This window comes from Dendrobates tinctorius, unplaced genomic scaffold (genome assembly GCF_039654945.1).
Source record: "Dendrobates tinctorius isolate UK_male_01 unplaced genomic scaffold, ASM3965494v1 ptg000216l, whole genome shotgun sequence".
Classification (NCBI taxonomy): Eukaryota; Metazoa; Chordata; class Amphibia; order Anura; family Dendrobatidae; genus Dendrobates; species Dendrobates tinctorius.
In genome coordinates, this window is record NW_027361883.1 from 4392281 (window position 1) to 4405592 (window position 13312).

Below are 13312 nucleotides of genomic sequence, written 5' to 3' on the forward strand. Positions count from 1 at the left end.
AGTTTTTGGTATCTTCTTCCCTGCCTAACGCTCTCCCTACAGAATCAGCAGCAGCTCTCCCTATTCTGAGATCAGCAGAAGTAAGATGGCGGTCGGTGTTCACGCCCTTTTATAGCCCCTGTGACGCCACACAAAGCAAGCCAATCACTTGCATGCCCTTCTCAAAGATGGTGGTGACCGCTGCCTATGTCATTGCGTTGCCCACAGTGTGCGTCCTCCATCATTGGCTGAAAAAGGGCGCTGGAAGAATCTTTTGAAATGCGACTTTGGTACTCTGGTCGCCGACCTCGTGGCCGACCTCACGCTATGGTCGGGTTTCGTTTCATGAAACCTGACTTTTGCGAAAGTCGGCGACTTTTGAAATTGACCGACCCGTTTCGCTCAACTCTATTCCTGACACCATACTGCTGTCATGAGTAAAGTCAATTAAATGATTGGGTAGTTGGATGCTGTGTCAGTTCCTTCACATGGAACTTGTTGTTGCATGGCTGAAACAGAGATGGGCGTCCTTCCTCCAATGTATTTCTTAGCATACTTGTCACAGAAGATGGGGCGTGCTTGTGTCCCAAGCATACGTTTCCTATTATGACCCATCCTAGGTCTAGCTTTTGGGCATAGGGAGCATTGTTGTCCATTGATATGACTTCTCACTTTATGAACCTGCAGGATACCTCTTCCCAACAGCAGTATGAGGTGTGCTATGCGTTTTAAGTGAGCATGATAGATTGCCACATCTGGCGTAGGTATCTCAGATATGTTGTCTGGGATCTGGTTACAGTCGATGATTATAGGTAGTGGTAGGCAGAATTGTCCATCTAAGGACTCAATTTGGTAGTCAGTGGCTTTCCTACCTGCTCTTGTCACAGCACCTGCATTTGTCTTTAATGAGTAAGGAGTGCTTGGTCCTTTGATGTTGAATATGTCAAAGAATGCTGATCTAGCCAGGGATCGATTACTTTGATCATCCAAGATAACATACAGTCTCACAGCTTTGTCTCTATGGCCCTTTGGGTACACTCTTCCGAGGCATAGTTTTGAACAAGACCTACTGTCTTTTGTCCCTTTACAGACTTCAGTATATTGTGAAGTGATCTCTGGCGTAGCTGCATCAGTGCTCCTTTCCTCCCCGCCATGCTCACTGTCAGCTGGCGTGTTTTGTGCACTCCATGGAGCTGGGCCAGGGTGTAGGGCAGTGTTATGATCTGTGGTGCCACATTCTGTGCATTTTACACTAACCTTACAATCCTTGGCGAGATGAGTGTTGGATGAGCAGCACTTTTAGCAGATACCGTTCTCTTTCAGGAAGCTTCTGTGATCTGGCATAGATATTCTTCTGAAGGCTCTGCATTTCAGGAGAAGCAGGGCCGGCGTTAGGGGCAGGCAGACCAGGCAGCTGCCTAGGGCCCCCGCTCCACCAGGGGCCCCAGCTAGCGACACATCATGCCGCCGGCCGCTTTGGGGCCCCTGTGAGGCAGGGAGGCCCGCCTGCCCCCAGCGCCGACTCCCCCCTCTGCCGCCTGACCCCCAGCACCACCTGCCGCAATGATGGAGGAGAGAGCGCCAGCTGACGCTCCCTCTCCCATCATTTCCCGCTCTGCCTGTGACACAGCGGGTGCGCGATGACGTCATCGCACTCTCACTGTGTGCCAGCCAGGCAGAGGAGCAGGAGACAGGAGCTGGGAGCAGCACGGCCAGGAGAAGGTGAGGATAATGTGTTTTTTTTAAGTTAATATATCGTTGTGTGTGCTGGACTGTGGGGCCATTCTCAGCGGGGGAGGGGCTATATACCATGTGGTGCTGGGCGCTATATACCATGTGTGGCTGGGCTACATACCATGTGTGGCTGGGCGCTATATACCATGTTGTGCTGGGCTGTATATACCATATGGTGCTGGGCGCTATATACCATGTGGTGCTGGGTGCTATATACCATGTGGTGCTGGGCGTTATATACCATGTGTGGCTGAGTGCTATATACCATGTGGTGCTGGGCGCTATATACCATGTGGTGCTGGGCACTATATACCATGTGGTGCTGGGCTGTATATACCATGTGTGGCTGGGCGCTATATACCATGTGGTGCTGGGTGTTATATACCATGTGTGGCTGAGTGCTATATACCATGTGGTGCTGGGCGCTATATACCATGTGGTGCTGGGCACTATATACCATGTGGTGCTGGGCTGTATATACCATGTGTGGCTGGGCGCTATATATCATGTGGTGCTGGGCTATATACCATGTGGCGCTGGGCTATATACCATGTGGTTCTGTATACCAGGTGGGGCTGTGCTGTATACCATATGGGGCTGGGCTATGTACTATGCGGCTGTTATATACTATGGGCGTACATTTTACATTATATTCTATGGGGGAGGCTGTGTTATATAATATGGGGGTACATTATATTCTATGGGGAGGTGGGCTGTATTATATTCTATTTGGGGATACATTATATTCTATGGGGGGCTGTATTATATTATATTCTATGGGGGTGATTGCATCATACTCTATGAGGGGGCTACATTATACTATATGAGGAGGCTACATTTTATTCTATGGGGGCTGCATTATATTCTATCGGAGCCAGATTATATTGTATGGGGGCGTCATTATACTTTGAGGGGGGCTACATTATATTCTATGAAGGGGCTACATTATACTATATAAGGGGCTGCATTATATTCTATGGGGGTTGCAATATACTCTGAGGGGGCTGTCATATATTCTATGGAGGGGCTGCACTATACTATATGAGGGGGGCTGCATTATATTCTATAGCGGGGTTACATTATATTCTGTGGAGTAGCCGCATTATACTCTGTGGGGTAGCTGCATTATGCTCTAAGGGGTGGCTGCATTATCCTATGAGGGGGGCTGCATTTTATACTATGGGGGTTAAATTATATTGTATGGCGGGGCTGCAATATACTCTATGGGGTGGCTGCATTATACTATATGTGGGCTGCATTATACTGTATTGAGGACTATGGGGAATACATTATATGAAGAACTATGGGGTGCATTATACTATGGGAAGTGAATTGTACTACATGGATGACTATGGTGGTGCATTATACTATATGGAGCACTATGAGGAGTGTATTATACTATATGGAGGACTGGGCAGTGTATTTTAATATATGGAGGGCTATGAGGAGTGTATTATACTATTTGGAGAACTATGGGGCACATTATATTATATGGAGGACTATGGGAAGTGTATAATACTATATGGAGGACTGAGGAGTGTATTATACCATATGGAGGATTAAGGGGCACATTATATTATATGGAGGACTATGGGGTGTAAACTGTAGATGTGCTGCTGATAACATGATACTGTATGGGGACAGATTGATCTACTAGTGATTGTTCTGTCCCCATCATTCTTTCTCAGACGGTGGAAAGAGGCCGGGAAACAAGTGTTGAACGACTTCAATATTGTCGATTAGACTCATTTAGCGGCCTGAACGCAGCGCATGTAACTACAATCAAAATGCTTCTGTGTGATGTGCAGTATGATAGCATTTGGGGCCCCACTTTAAACTTAGAAGGATGCATTCATCCACTCAATGCCGACTTTTATTCCCCATTGACTTGCTTTGGGGTCGGGTTTTGGACGAAACGCCGACTTTTTTTGCCCTAGTTGGACCAGTTTCATCCGACTCAAATTTTGTTTCAGTCGGGTTTCACGAAACCCGATCCGACCAGAATCACTCAACTCTAGTCCTCACTAATGAACCGGGATTCATGTAGCTTATACAGGCAGCTAAACCGCTATACCGGGGGTCCAATAAGGGAGACTGTAGTTGAATCTGTATTTTATTGAACGTGGTGGTATATTGTCACAGTAAAACTACAAGCAGAAAGAGATACATAGAATCAGTACTAGGTTCATGGAAATACACAATATACATAGCATACACATCTGCACTACTAGCTGAGCGTGGGAGAGCTAACTAAGCTGGCTAATATGAGACAGAAATCATATACAGGGAGCATGTTTACATACCAGTGATGCTGACGTAAGGGGGAGAAGAGAAACGAGGTGCTTCCAGTATGCAAGCAGAAGGAAAAATGGTGGACTGGAGGGAAAATGAGGGCTGGACTAACCATGATGCTTTGCAAACTTACCAGGGTGGTTTGCAAGCAATCCCAAAATGCATTGAGAATGGAGGGAAAATATTGAAGTGAAAATGAAAGTGAATAGAATAACACTGCAGTTATGACTTTGGTCAGTAGATGGAGCCAAAGATACAGAAAACATTAACTATATAGAAACTGAATATTCTATACATAAAGCAATCATTGTATGTTATCAAAATAGACAAGTAGACAGTCAAAGGTTATGAATTATGTCGGAGACAGAACACCAAGTCTTTTTCACATGTGCTGTTGCTTAGCCCTATTCCTCCCATTATGTATATGCTTTTTTCATTTTTAGTGCCCAGTTGTAGTACTTTGCATTTTTCCCTATTAAAAACCATTCTGTTAGTTGCTGCCCACTTCTCCAGTTTATTTATATCTTTTTGAATCCTCTCTCTCTCTTCTCTAGTATTAGCTATCCCGCCTAGCTTTGTGCCATCAGCAAATTTAATCAGTGTACCATCAATTCCTTCATGTAAATCTTTGATAAAGATGTTGAACAATACAGGGCCCAGGACAGAGCCCTGTGGTACTCCACTTGAGACATTCTTCGAACTGGATATGCAGCCATTTACGACTACTCTTTGGGTCCGATCACTAAGCCAGTTATGAATCCACCTAACAGTTGCCTTGTCCATTCCATACTTAGTCATTTTTTCAATAAGGATTGTATGAGAGACTTTGTCAAATGCTTTGCTGAAGTCAAGATATACTATATCTACAGCATTTCCCTGATCCACCCAATCAGTGATTCCGTCATAGGAGAAACTTAAGTTAGTCTGATATGACATTAGTTACAAAACCATGCTGACTCTGGTTAATCACTTCATTCTTATCCAGGTACTGACATACATGTTGTTTAATAATTTGTTAAAAGATCTTTCCTGGTATAGAAGTCAGACTCACCGGCCTATAGTTGCCTGGTTCCACCTTCTTCCCCTTTTTGAAGATAGGAACAACATTTGCTCTTCTCCAGTCTTCTGGCACTTCTCCTGTTCCCCAAGAATTTTCAAAGATTATGGAGAGGGGTTCAAAAATTTCTTCTGCTATCTCCTTCAGTACTCTGGGGTGTAATTAATCTGGACCTGGAGCCTTGAATTAATTTGTTAGCTAACTGTTTCCTTACTATCTTTCTGTTCATAGAAATCATCCTGGATTCTTCTATTCCTTTAATAGGACACAGAAGATCAGTTGATGTTGCATTTCCTTTCTGAGAGAAAACAGATGCAAAATAGGAATTTAAAAGTTCAGCCTTCTCAACATCCTGTTTTACAATTTCATAATTTTCTTCCTGTAAAAATCCTATAGCATCTTTGTTGTTTCTTTTACTTTTGACATATCCCCAAAATCCTTTTTTATTGCTTTTGACATCTCTTGCAAACCTCAATTCATTGTCAGCATTAGATAATGATTCGTCCACAACCTGTCTCCTCCATACATCTGTGACATGGTCTCTAGGTACCTACCCGCACGCAACCTTCGATCATCTCAAGATCTCCTTCTCTACTCCCCTCTTATCTCTTCTTCCCACAACCGCATACAAGACTTCTCCCGTGCTTCCCCCATACTCTGGAACTCCCTGCAACACATCAGACTCTCACCATCAACGGAAACCTTCAAGAAGAACCTGAAGACCCACCTGTTCCAACAAGCCTACAGCCTGCGATGATCCTCGGTCTACTGAACCACAGCATGACCTGCTCTACCCTCTCCTACTGTATCCTCACCCATCCCTGTAGACTGTGAGCCCTCGCGGGCAGGGTCCCCTCTCCTTATGTACTTGTCTGTCCCTTGTCTTACACATGTTTATTATACTTGTCTATATTTCTCCTTTTCACATGTAAAGCGCCATGGAATAAATGGCGCTATATAAATGCATAATAATAATAATTTGTGCCCTGCAGGTTCTGCAGACATCATTATATTCTTCTTTAGATATGCCTCCCTCTTTCCATTTGATAAACATTTCTTTCTTCCTTTTTAGCATGTGTTTAAATATTGTGTTCATCCATCCTGGTTTCCTTAAATGCTTCCTATTCTTCCCTCTTTTTGGAATTGTTAACAATTGTGCTTTGAGAATCTTATTTTTCAAGATTTCCCATCCTTCCTGGACATTTTTGTCTTTAAGGATATCCAGCCATTGGATCCCTCCGATTCTCTTTCTGAATGCCTTAAAATCTGCCTTTCTGAAATCTAACCTTGACGTCTGAGTCTTCACAGGTCTTCCTCCTCTAGTTATCCAAAATTCTAAAATAGCATGGTCGCTACCTCCTAGGGTCCCAGACACTCTTATCTGCTCAACCATTTCCTCCCTGTTTATAAGGATTAGATCCAAGGTAGCAGTTCCCCTTGTTTTCTCCCCTACCTTTCGTAAGATAGTTGTCAGCAAGAGAGGATAAGAATTTCCTTGACCTGTTAGTTTTGCCTGAGAGAGATTCCCAACAAATGTCTGGATAGTTGAAATCTCCCATGACAACTATGTCATATTTTTTAGAGAACTTGGCCATTTGATGCATAAAGAGTTCATCCATATCTTTCACTTTCTTATCTAAGTTTTCAAAGTCTCTGCAGATGGTTTCCAGGTCGTTTCTTGCGGTGTCACTTGTCCCCACATGTATTAGCATGAATGGGTGGTCGTCTGTAGGTCTGAAGAATCTTGATAACCTGTCAGACACATCTTTAATTTTTGCACCTGGAAGACAGCACATTTCTCTTGAAGTTATATCCGGTCTGCAGATAGCGACCTCTGTTCCTCTCAACAGGGAATCCCCCATGACCACCACTCTCCGTTTCTTCTTCACAACATTTTTCTTTCTCCATCCAGGAGGACTCTGAAGGTGTACCAGGTTGCTGTTTGTTGGCAAAGTCTTATCCTGATGTATTTCTTCATCGTTTTCCTGCGTGAGAGCCTGGTACTGGTTCCTGAGAAGTATGGATGCTGACTGCCTCCTGATCCTCCTGCTTCTCCTAGCGACCTCTGTTCCTCTCAACAGGGAATCCCCCATGACCACAACTCTCCGTTTCTTCTTCACAACATTTTTCTTTCTCCATCCAGGCAGACTCTGAGGGTGTATTAGGATGTTCTTTGTGGGTAAAGTCTTATCTTGATGTATTTCTATATACAGAGCACCTGTGTATAATGTCACTGGTGATCATTGTTACCTGTACACTATATATACTATATACAGAGCTCCTGTGTATAATGTCACTGATGATCACTGTATGACCTGTGCACTGACACTATATACAGAGCTCCTGTTTATAATGTCCCTGGTGATCACTGTATTAACTGTACGGTGACACTATATACAGAGCTCCTGTGTATAATGTCACTGGTGATCACTGTATTACCTGTACACTATATACAGAACTGAATGTATATGTGTGTGTATGTGTATCACCAACCAATCACGAAGCATATTTCATTTCACCACAGCTGTTCATAAGAAGCTGAGCTGTGATTGGTTGCTATGAGCTGCCTTCTCTGGTCAGCAGCGAGCTACTCCAGGGACTAAGTCCTCCTTTCGGTCCACTGAGCATGCCCGTGGGACGATCTCTCATTGGTGATCAGAGGTCACATGCTCAGGTCCTTCTCCAGCTCAGATTGGACCATCAGGAAGGTCAGGAGGGTCCCGGAAGGACGCTGCTATAAAAGGTTCGCATGGCCGCTCGGATAGACTTTTGTTGAGACTTGTGTGAGTGATGATGGATGCATGAAACTGGTGACTGACTCATTAAATAACCCCTCCCTTTGATACGTATGTGATAGGGTTAGTTTAGCTTGAGTCAGCGCCTCATGGTGGCAAAGCATGTGCCACATTGCTCCTGTCTAGCACAAAGGTTAGCGCCATAGTGCCGCCATATCTCCCGTACCTCTGGGCGGTACAAGTCTATTCGCTGCACCCTGTGACAGCTAACAGGGCACAGCACTTTCCTAGCGTCACTCTCTAGCACCGCTACAGCGGCTCTGTGCGCAAGTGGGTCTAGAAGGACTCTGACTCCATGCTTCTGGACAGAGTTCTGTGACCTCGTTGCTTACGCTCATATCATATTAGTGCGACCTTGTGAAGTAACAGGGTTCGCCTCGCACTCTCCAGGTGAGGTAACCCGAGCGTGCTACTATCCTCCATTATCTAGAAGCAGGTTACACACACAGTGGATCCCGGGCTGCGAACGCACCTCTTACCATCATAATTATTTGGTGTGTTCCGCCAGCCCTTAACAGGTAGTAGTCCGGCGGCTTTGATGGCATGATGTGGGATATTAGTGGTAGCTGTCCGGTGGCTTTGGCTGATGGAATGATGTGGATATTAGGGGTAGTAGTCCGGTGGCTATGGCTGACGGGATGATGTGGGATATTAGGGGGAGTAATCTGGTGGCTCTGGCTGACGGGATGATATGGGATATTAGGGGTAGTAGTCCGGTAGCTCTGGCTGATGGGACAGTGTGGGATCTTAGGGGTAGTAGTCTGGTAGCTCTGGCTGATGGGATGATAATATCCCAATATTATAGTGAATGTGGCTATGCAGAGTGGGTGGGGCTATACACTCAGCTTTATACATATAGATATAATCATTATAATTTGTTATAACTAATCATAGTTAGTTACTATGCCCGGGCAGTGCTGGGCTCTTCAGCTAGTATATAATATATACAGAGCTCCTGTGTATAATGTCAATGATGATCACTGTATTACCTGTACATTGACACTATATGCAAAGCTCCTGTGTATAATGCCACTGATGATCACTGTATTATCTGTACACTATACACTATATACAGAGCTCCTGTGTATAATATCAATTGTGATCACTGCATTACATGTACGCTATTCACTATATACAGAGCTCCTATGTATAATGTCACTGGTGATCACTGTATTATTTGTGCAGTGACACTATATACAAAGCTCCTGTGTATAATTTCACTGGTGATCTCTGTATTACCTGCACATTATATAGATAGCTCCAGTGTATAATATCGCTGGTGCTCACTGTATTACCTGTACGCTATACTCTATATACAGAGCAAATATGTATAATGTCACTGGTGATCACTGTATTATTTGTGCAGTGACACTATATACAGAGCTCCAGTGTATAATGTCATTGGTGAACATTGTATTACTTGTACACTATATACAGAGCTCCTATGTATAGTGTCACAGGTGATCACCACTGTATTACCTGTACACTATACACAATACACAGATCTCATATGTATAATGTCACTGGTGATCACTGTAGTGCATGTACACTATATACAGAGCTCCTATGTATGTCACTGGTGATCACTGTAGTGCATGTACACTATATACAGAGCTCCTATGTAAGTCACTGGTGATCACTGTATTACCTGTACACTATTTAAAGAGCTCCTATGTATAATGTCACTGGTGATCACTGTTTTACCTGTACACTATACACTATATACAGAGCTCCTATGTTCCTATGTATAATGTCACTGATGATCACTGCATTACCTGTACACTATATACAGAGCTGCTGTGTATAATGTCACTGGTGATCACTGTATTAGTTGTAGACTATAAACAGAGGTCCTGTGTATAATGTCACTGGTGATCACTGTATTGCATGTTCACTATACACAGAGGTCCTGTGTATAATGTCAATGATGATGCCACTCTCGCATCACCTATTGACACAGTCGCCCCTATCGTTCATGGCAGAATGCAACGTACCACAGACAACCCTGGCACAATAACACCACTAAAATGCTCCGGCAAGCATCCAGGGCTTCAGAGCGGCGTTGGAAGACCAATTCCCAAGATGACTTCACTGCATTCAAACAGGCAACATTTGCTTTCAAATCTGCCCTCACCTCTGCTAAACAGGCCTACTTCACAACCCTCGTATCTTCCCTATCCTACAATCCCAGTTATTCAAAATTTCAACTCCCTCCCCCACCCACCACTGCCCCCTCCCACCTCCCTCATCTCTGCTGAGGACTTTGCCACACACTTCAAAAATAAGATCGACCAAACAAGGCAAGTCTTCATTGTTTAACCACCACAACCCCTTTGTATACCAAACCAATGCCTAAACCCCATAACCTCCCTCTCCAACATCACTGAACGGGAGCTTAATCGCCTCTTCTCCAAATCGCACCTCACAACCTGTGCACTTGACCCCATCCCATCCCACCTCCTCCCCAACCTCACCACCACACTTATCCCATCCCTAACCCACCTCTTCAACCTATCGCTAACGTCCGGTACCTTCCCTTCTGCTTTTAAACATGCCATAATCACTCCTATCCTTAAAAAGACAACCCTCGACCCAACCGCTATGTCCAGCTTTGGCCCAATATCACTGCTCCCATTCGCTTCCAAACTCCTGGAGCTGCACGTACACGCTGAACTTTCCTCCCACCTCTCATCTAACTTGCTCTTTGACAATCTACAATCTGGTTTCTGCCCCCATCACTCCATTGAGACAGCCCTGACCAAAATTTCTAACGACCTACTTACAGCCAAAGCAAATGGACAATACTCTATACTCCTGCTTCTAGACCTGTCCTCTGCATTCGACACAGTTGACCACTGCCTCCTACAGATCTCTATACAAAACCGGTGACGTTTTAGCGATATTGCTAGCGATATTGCTTAGTGTAAAACCCCCTTAAGTGCAACACAAAGGGAGAAGGGAAGGGGAACCAAACACTAGGGAAGGGGGAAGTGGAAACCCCTGAACTGATCTAACACCATCTTGTCTGTCCTACCATCCCTATATAGGTTCCACACCTATCGCCAAACAGGATACCCAATCCCTGTGTGACCCGGGCAATAAGCCCTGCAACGAGAAGGACAGGATGATCGTGCTAGTCAATCCTACTAACACTAAAGACAGCAAGGATAAGTGCAACAAGGGGGGAACACTTAGCTTGAGTAGACTCAGAGAGACATGGCGATGCCCTCCAAACTCAAAGAAGATGCTAGCAGACTGCTACAGCTCCAAGTCTCAACAGACAAGTGTAAACAGGAAATAACACCCATTACTCCCGACAGGATGTTGGGAGTTATAGACACCCAGGTCCAGGTGTGGTCATTAGCAACGGGGAGGGAGGCCACTAGTCTGCAAAGCAAACAACCAAAACCTTCTGCAGAGAGATGCAGTGCAACAGTCTGCAGCCTCTGACACATCCATGACATTGGTATTATTGTTCATTTTAAAAAAATGTATGCGACACAAAAGAAACATAAATAAAAACATAAAAACATACCTAAAAGAAGTATTGGATATTTTAACAAATATTTAATAGGTTAGAGTAGTGTAGGACCTGGCTAAAAGAGTCTACCTAGTCATGTGGCGGCTTAAAAAAAATCTTTTTGCCAAAACAAAAGCTGCTGGCTATGTATGTGATCTGGTGTTTGATGGGAACTGTTAATGTGTGGTTGGTGAGGACATGGTGCAGATGTGGAGTTTTTCTATGAGTGGATGGTGGGACTGTAGAAGGTTTGAGGGTTGGAGGTGCAGCTGGGGTGGAGCCTGGGTGAATTCTCAAGGGGAACCGAAAATTTTGCCAGTATGGGGACACGAAATTCCTGGTGACAGCCCTGCTTACTGTACCTTCTCCTACTGGGGTTCTGAGATAGGCATCTCTGGGTTGCCAAACCAGTCTGAGACTCCTGACTTGAGGTAGCCAGAAGTGACACTAAGGCTCCAGCCTTACAGGAACCTTCTGGTACCTGCTATGTGTCAGTAACTGGTCCTGTTATCTTTATGGATGATGAGGGTCCAGAAGATAGGGCGTCACCTGCATTGTGAGCTCTCTGGCTGTGTGTGAAATTGGCTACGTAGGCTGTCCACCCGTGGAATAACAACCTTTTCCTGTTTGTCTGACAGGCTACGGACCCAACTTTCCAACCACCCTGACAAACTATGAATATTACGTTCCTGCCACTCTGACAGGCAGTGGGACAGACCTTCCCAACATCCTGCCAGACAAGGTACCCTACTCTCCCGTCCCCCTGATAGGCTGAGGATTCTATTTTTTACTCACCCTGACCACCATCAATGTCCTTGATTCTGCTTGGGAGATGGCAGAGTGCACAGTGCTGCTCTGTATTCAGCCACCTTCAATGTCCCAGCCTCTGCTTGTGACATAGGAGAGTGCACAGTGCTGCCCTGGAACCAGCCACCTTCAATGTCCATGCCTCTGCTTCTGACATGGCTTGTGACATGGGAGAGTACACAGTGATCTTCTGGATACAGCCACTTTCAATATCCCTGCCTCTGCTTGTGACATGGGAGAGTACACAGTGATCTTCTGGATCCAGCCACTTTCAATGTCCCTGCCTCTGCTTGTGACATGGCTTGTGACATGGGAGAGTACACAGTGATCTTCTGGATCCAGCCACTTTCAATGTCCCTGCCTCTGCTTGTGACATGGCTTGTGACATGGGAGAGTACACAGTGATCTTCTGGATCCAGCCACTTTCAATGTCCCTGCCTCTGCTTGTGACATGGCGTGTGACATGGGAGAGTGCACAGTGATCTTCTGGATCCAGCAGGCAGTGCATAGTTCAGATCAGCGATTGTCAATCATCAGGAAAACACTGTCCCCTAGCAAGCAAGATGCTTGGATATGAACTGGCTCACTCCTGAAGACAAGTAATGAGAATAACCATTTAACCCTGTTTCATCTAAAAAATAAAAAGGGGAAGTGTGTCAGACTGATCTATATGTCCATTGGTTGATTGAATCAGTGAAAAGTGCGTTCTCTTTCAGTTTTATGTGATCTTCGTCTCTTTTTTTTTTTCATCTAGATGCCAAAGGGACGATCCGGGAAATTGTTCTCCCAAAAGGCCTGGATCTTGACCGGCCAAAGCGCACCAGAACCTCTTTCACTGCGGAGCAGCTGTACCGGTTGGAGCTGGAGTTCCAGAGGTGCCAATATGTGGTTGGCAGAGAAAGGACAGAATTGGCGAGACAGCTCAACTTGTCAGAAACACAGGTGAGAATGATGACTTTATCTAAGACTATCATCAAGGAGATCCAGCAGGTGAATGGAGTCCTGCTACTTGTCACCACTCCGGCCGTGTCTGTACACAGGATTCTACATTACTCTAAGCGTGCACTTCCATATATTGGTCTCATCAACTGTGGGGATTGATGTAATCTAAACAATGTAGAGTTTGCA

The 13312-nt window shown here is 44.9% G+C and overlaps 1 protein-coding gene across 1 annotated transcript in view; it reads left to right on the forward strand.

Moving 5' to 3' along the window:
• Positions 1-13312, forward strand: part of VAX2 (ventral anterior homeobox 2) — a 282367-nt gene that overhangs the window by 116635 nt on the left and 152420 nt on the right. Inside the window, exon 2 of the mRNA XM_073555083.1 lies at positions 12939-13126. Within this exon, the coding sequence (XP_073411184.1) occupies positions 12939-13126 (188 nt within the window). The remainder of the gene's footprint in view (positions 1-12938; positions 13127-13312) is intronic.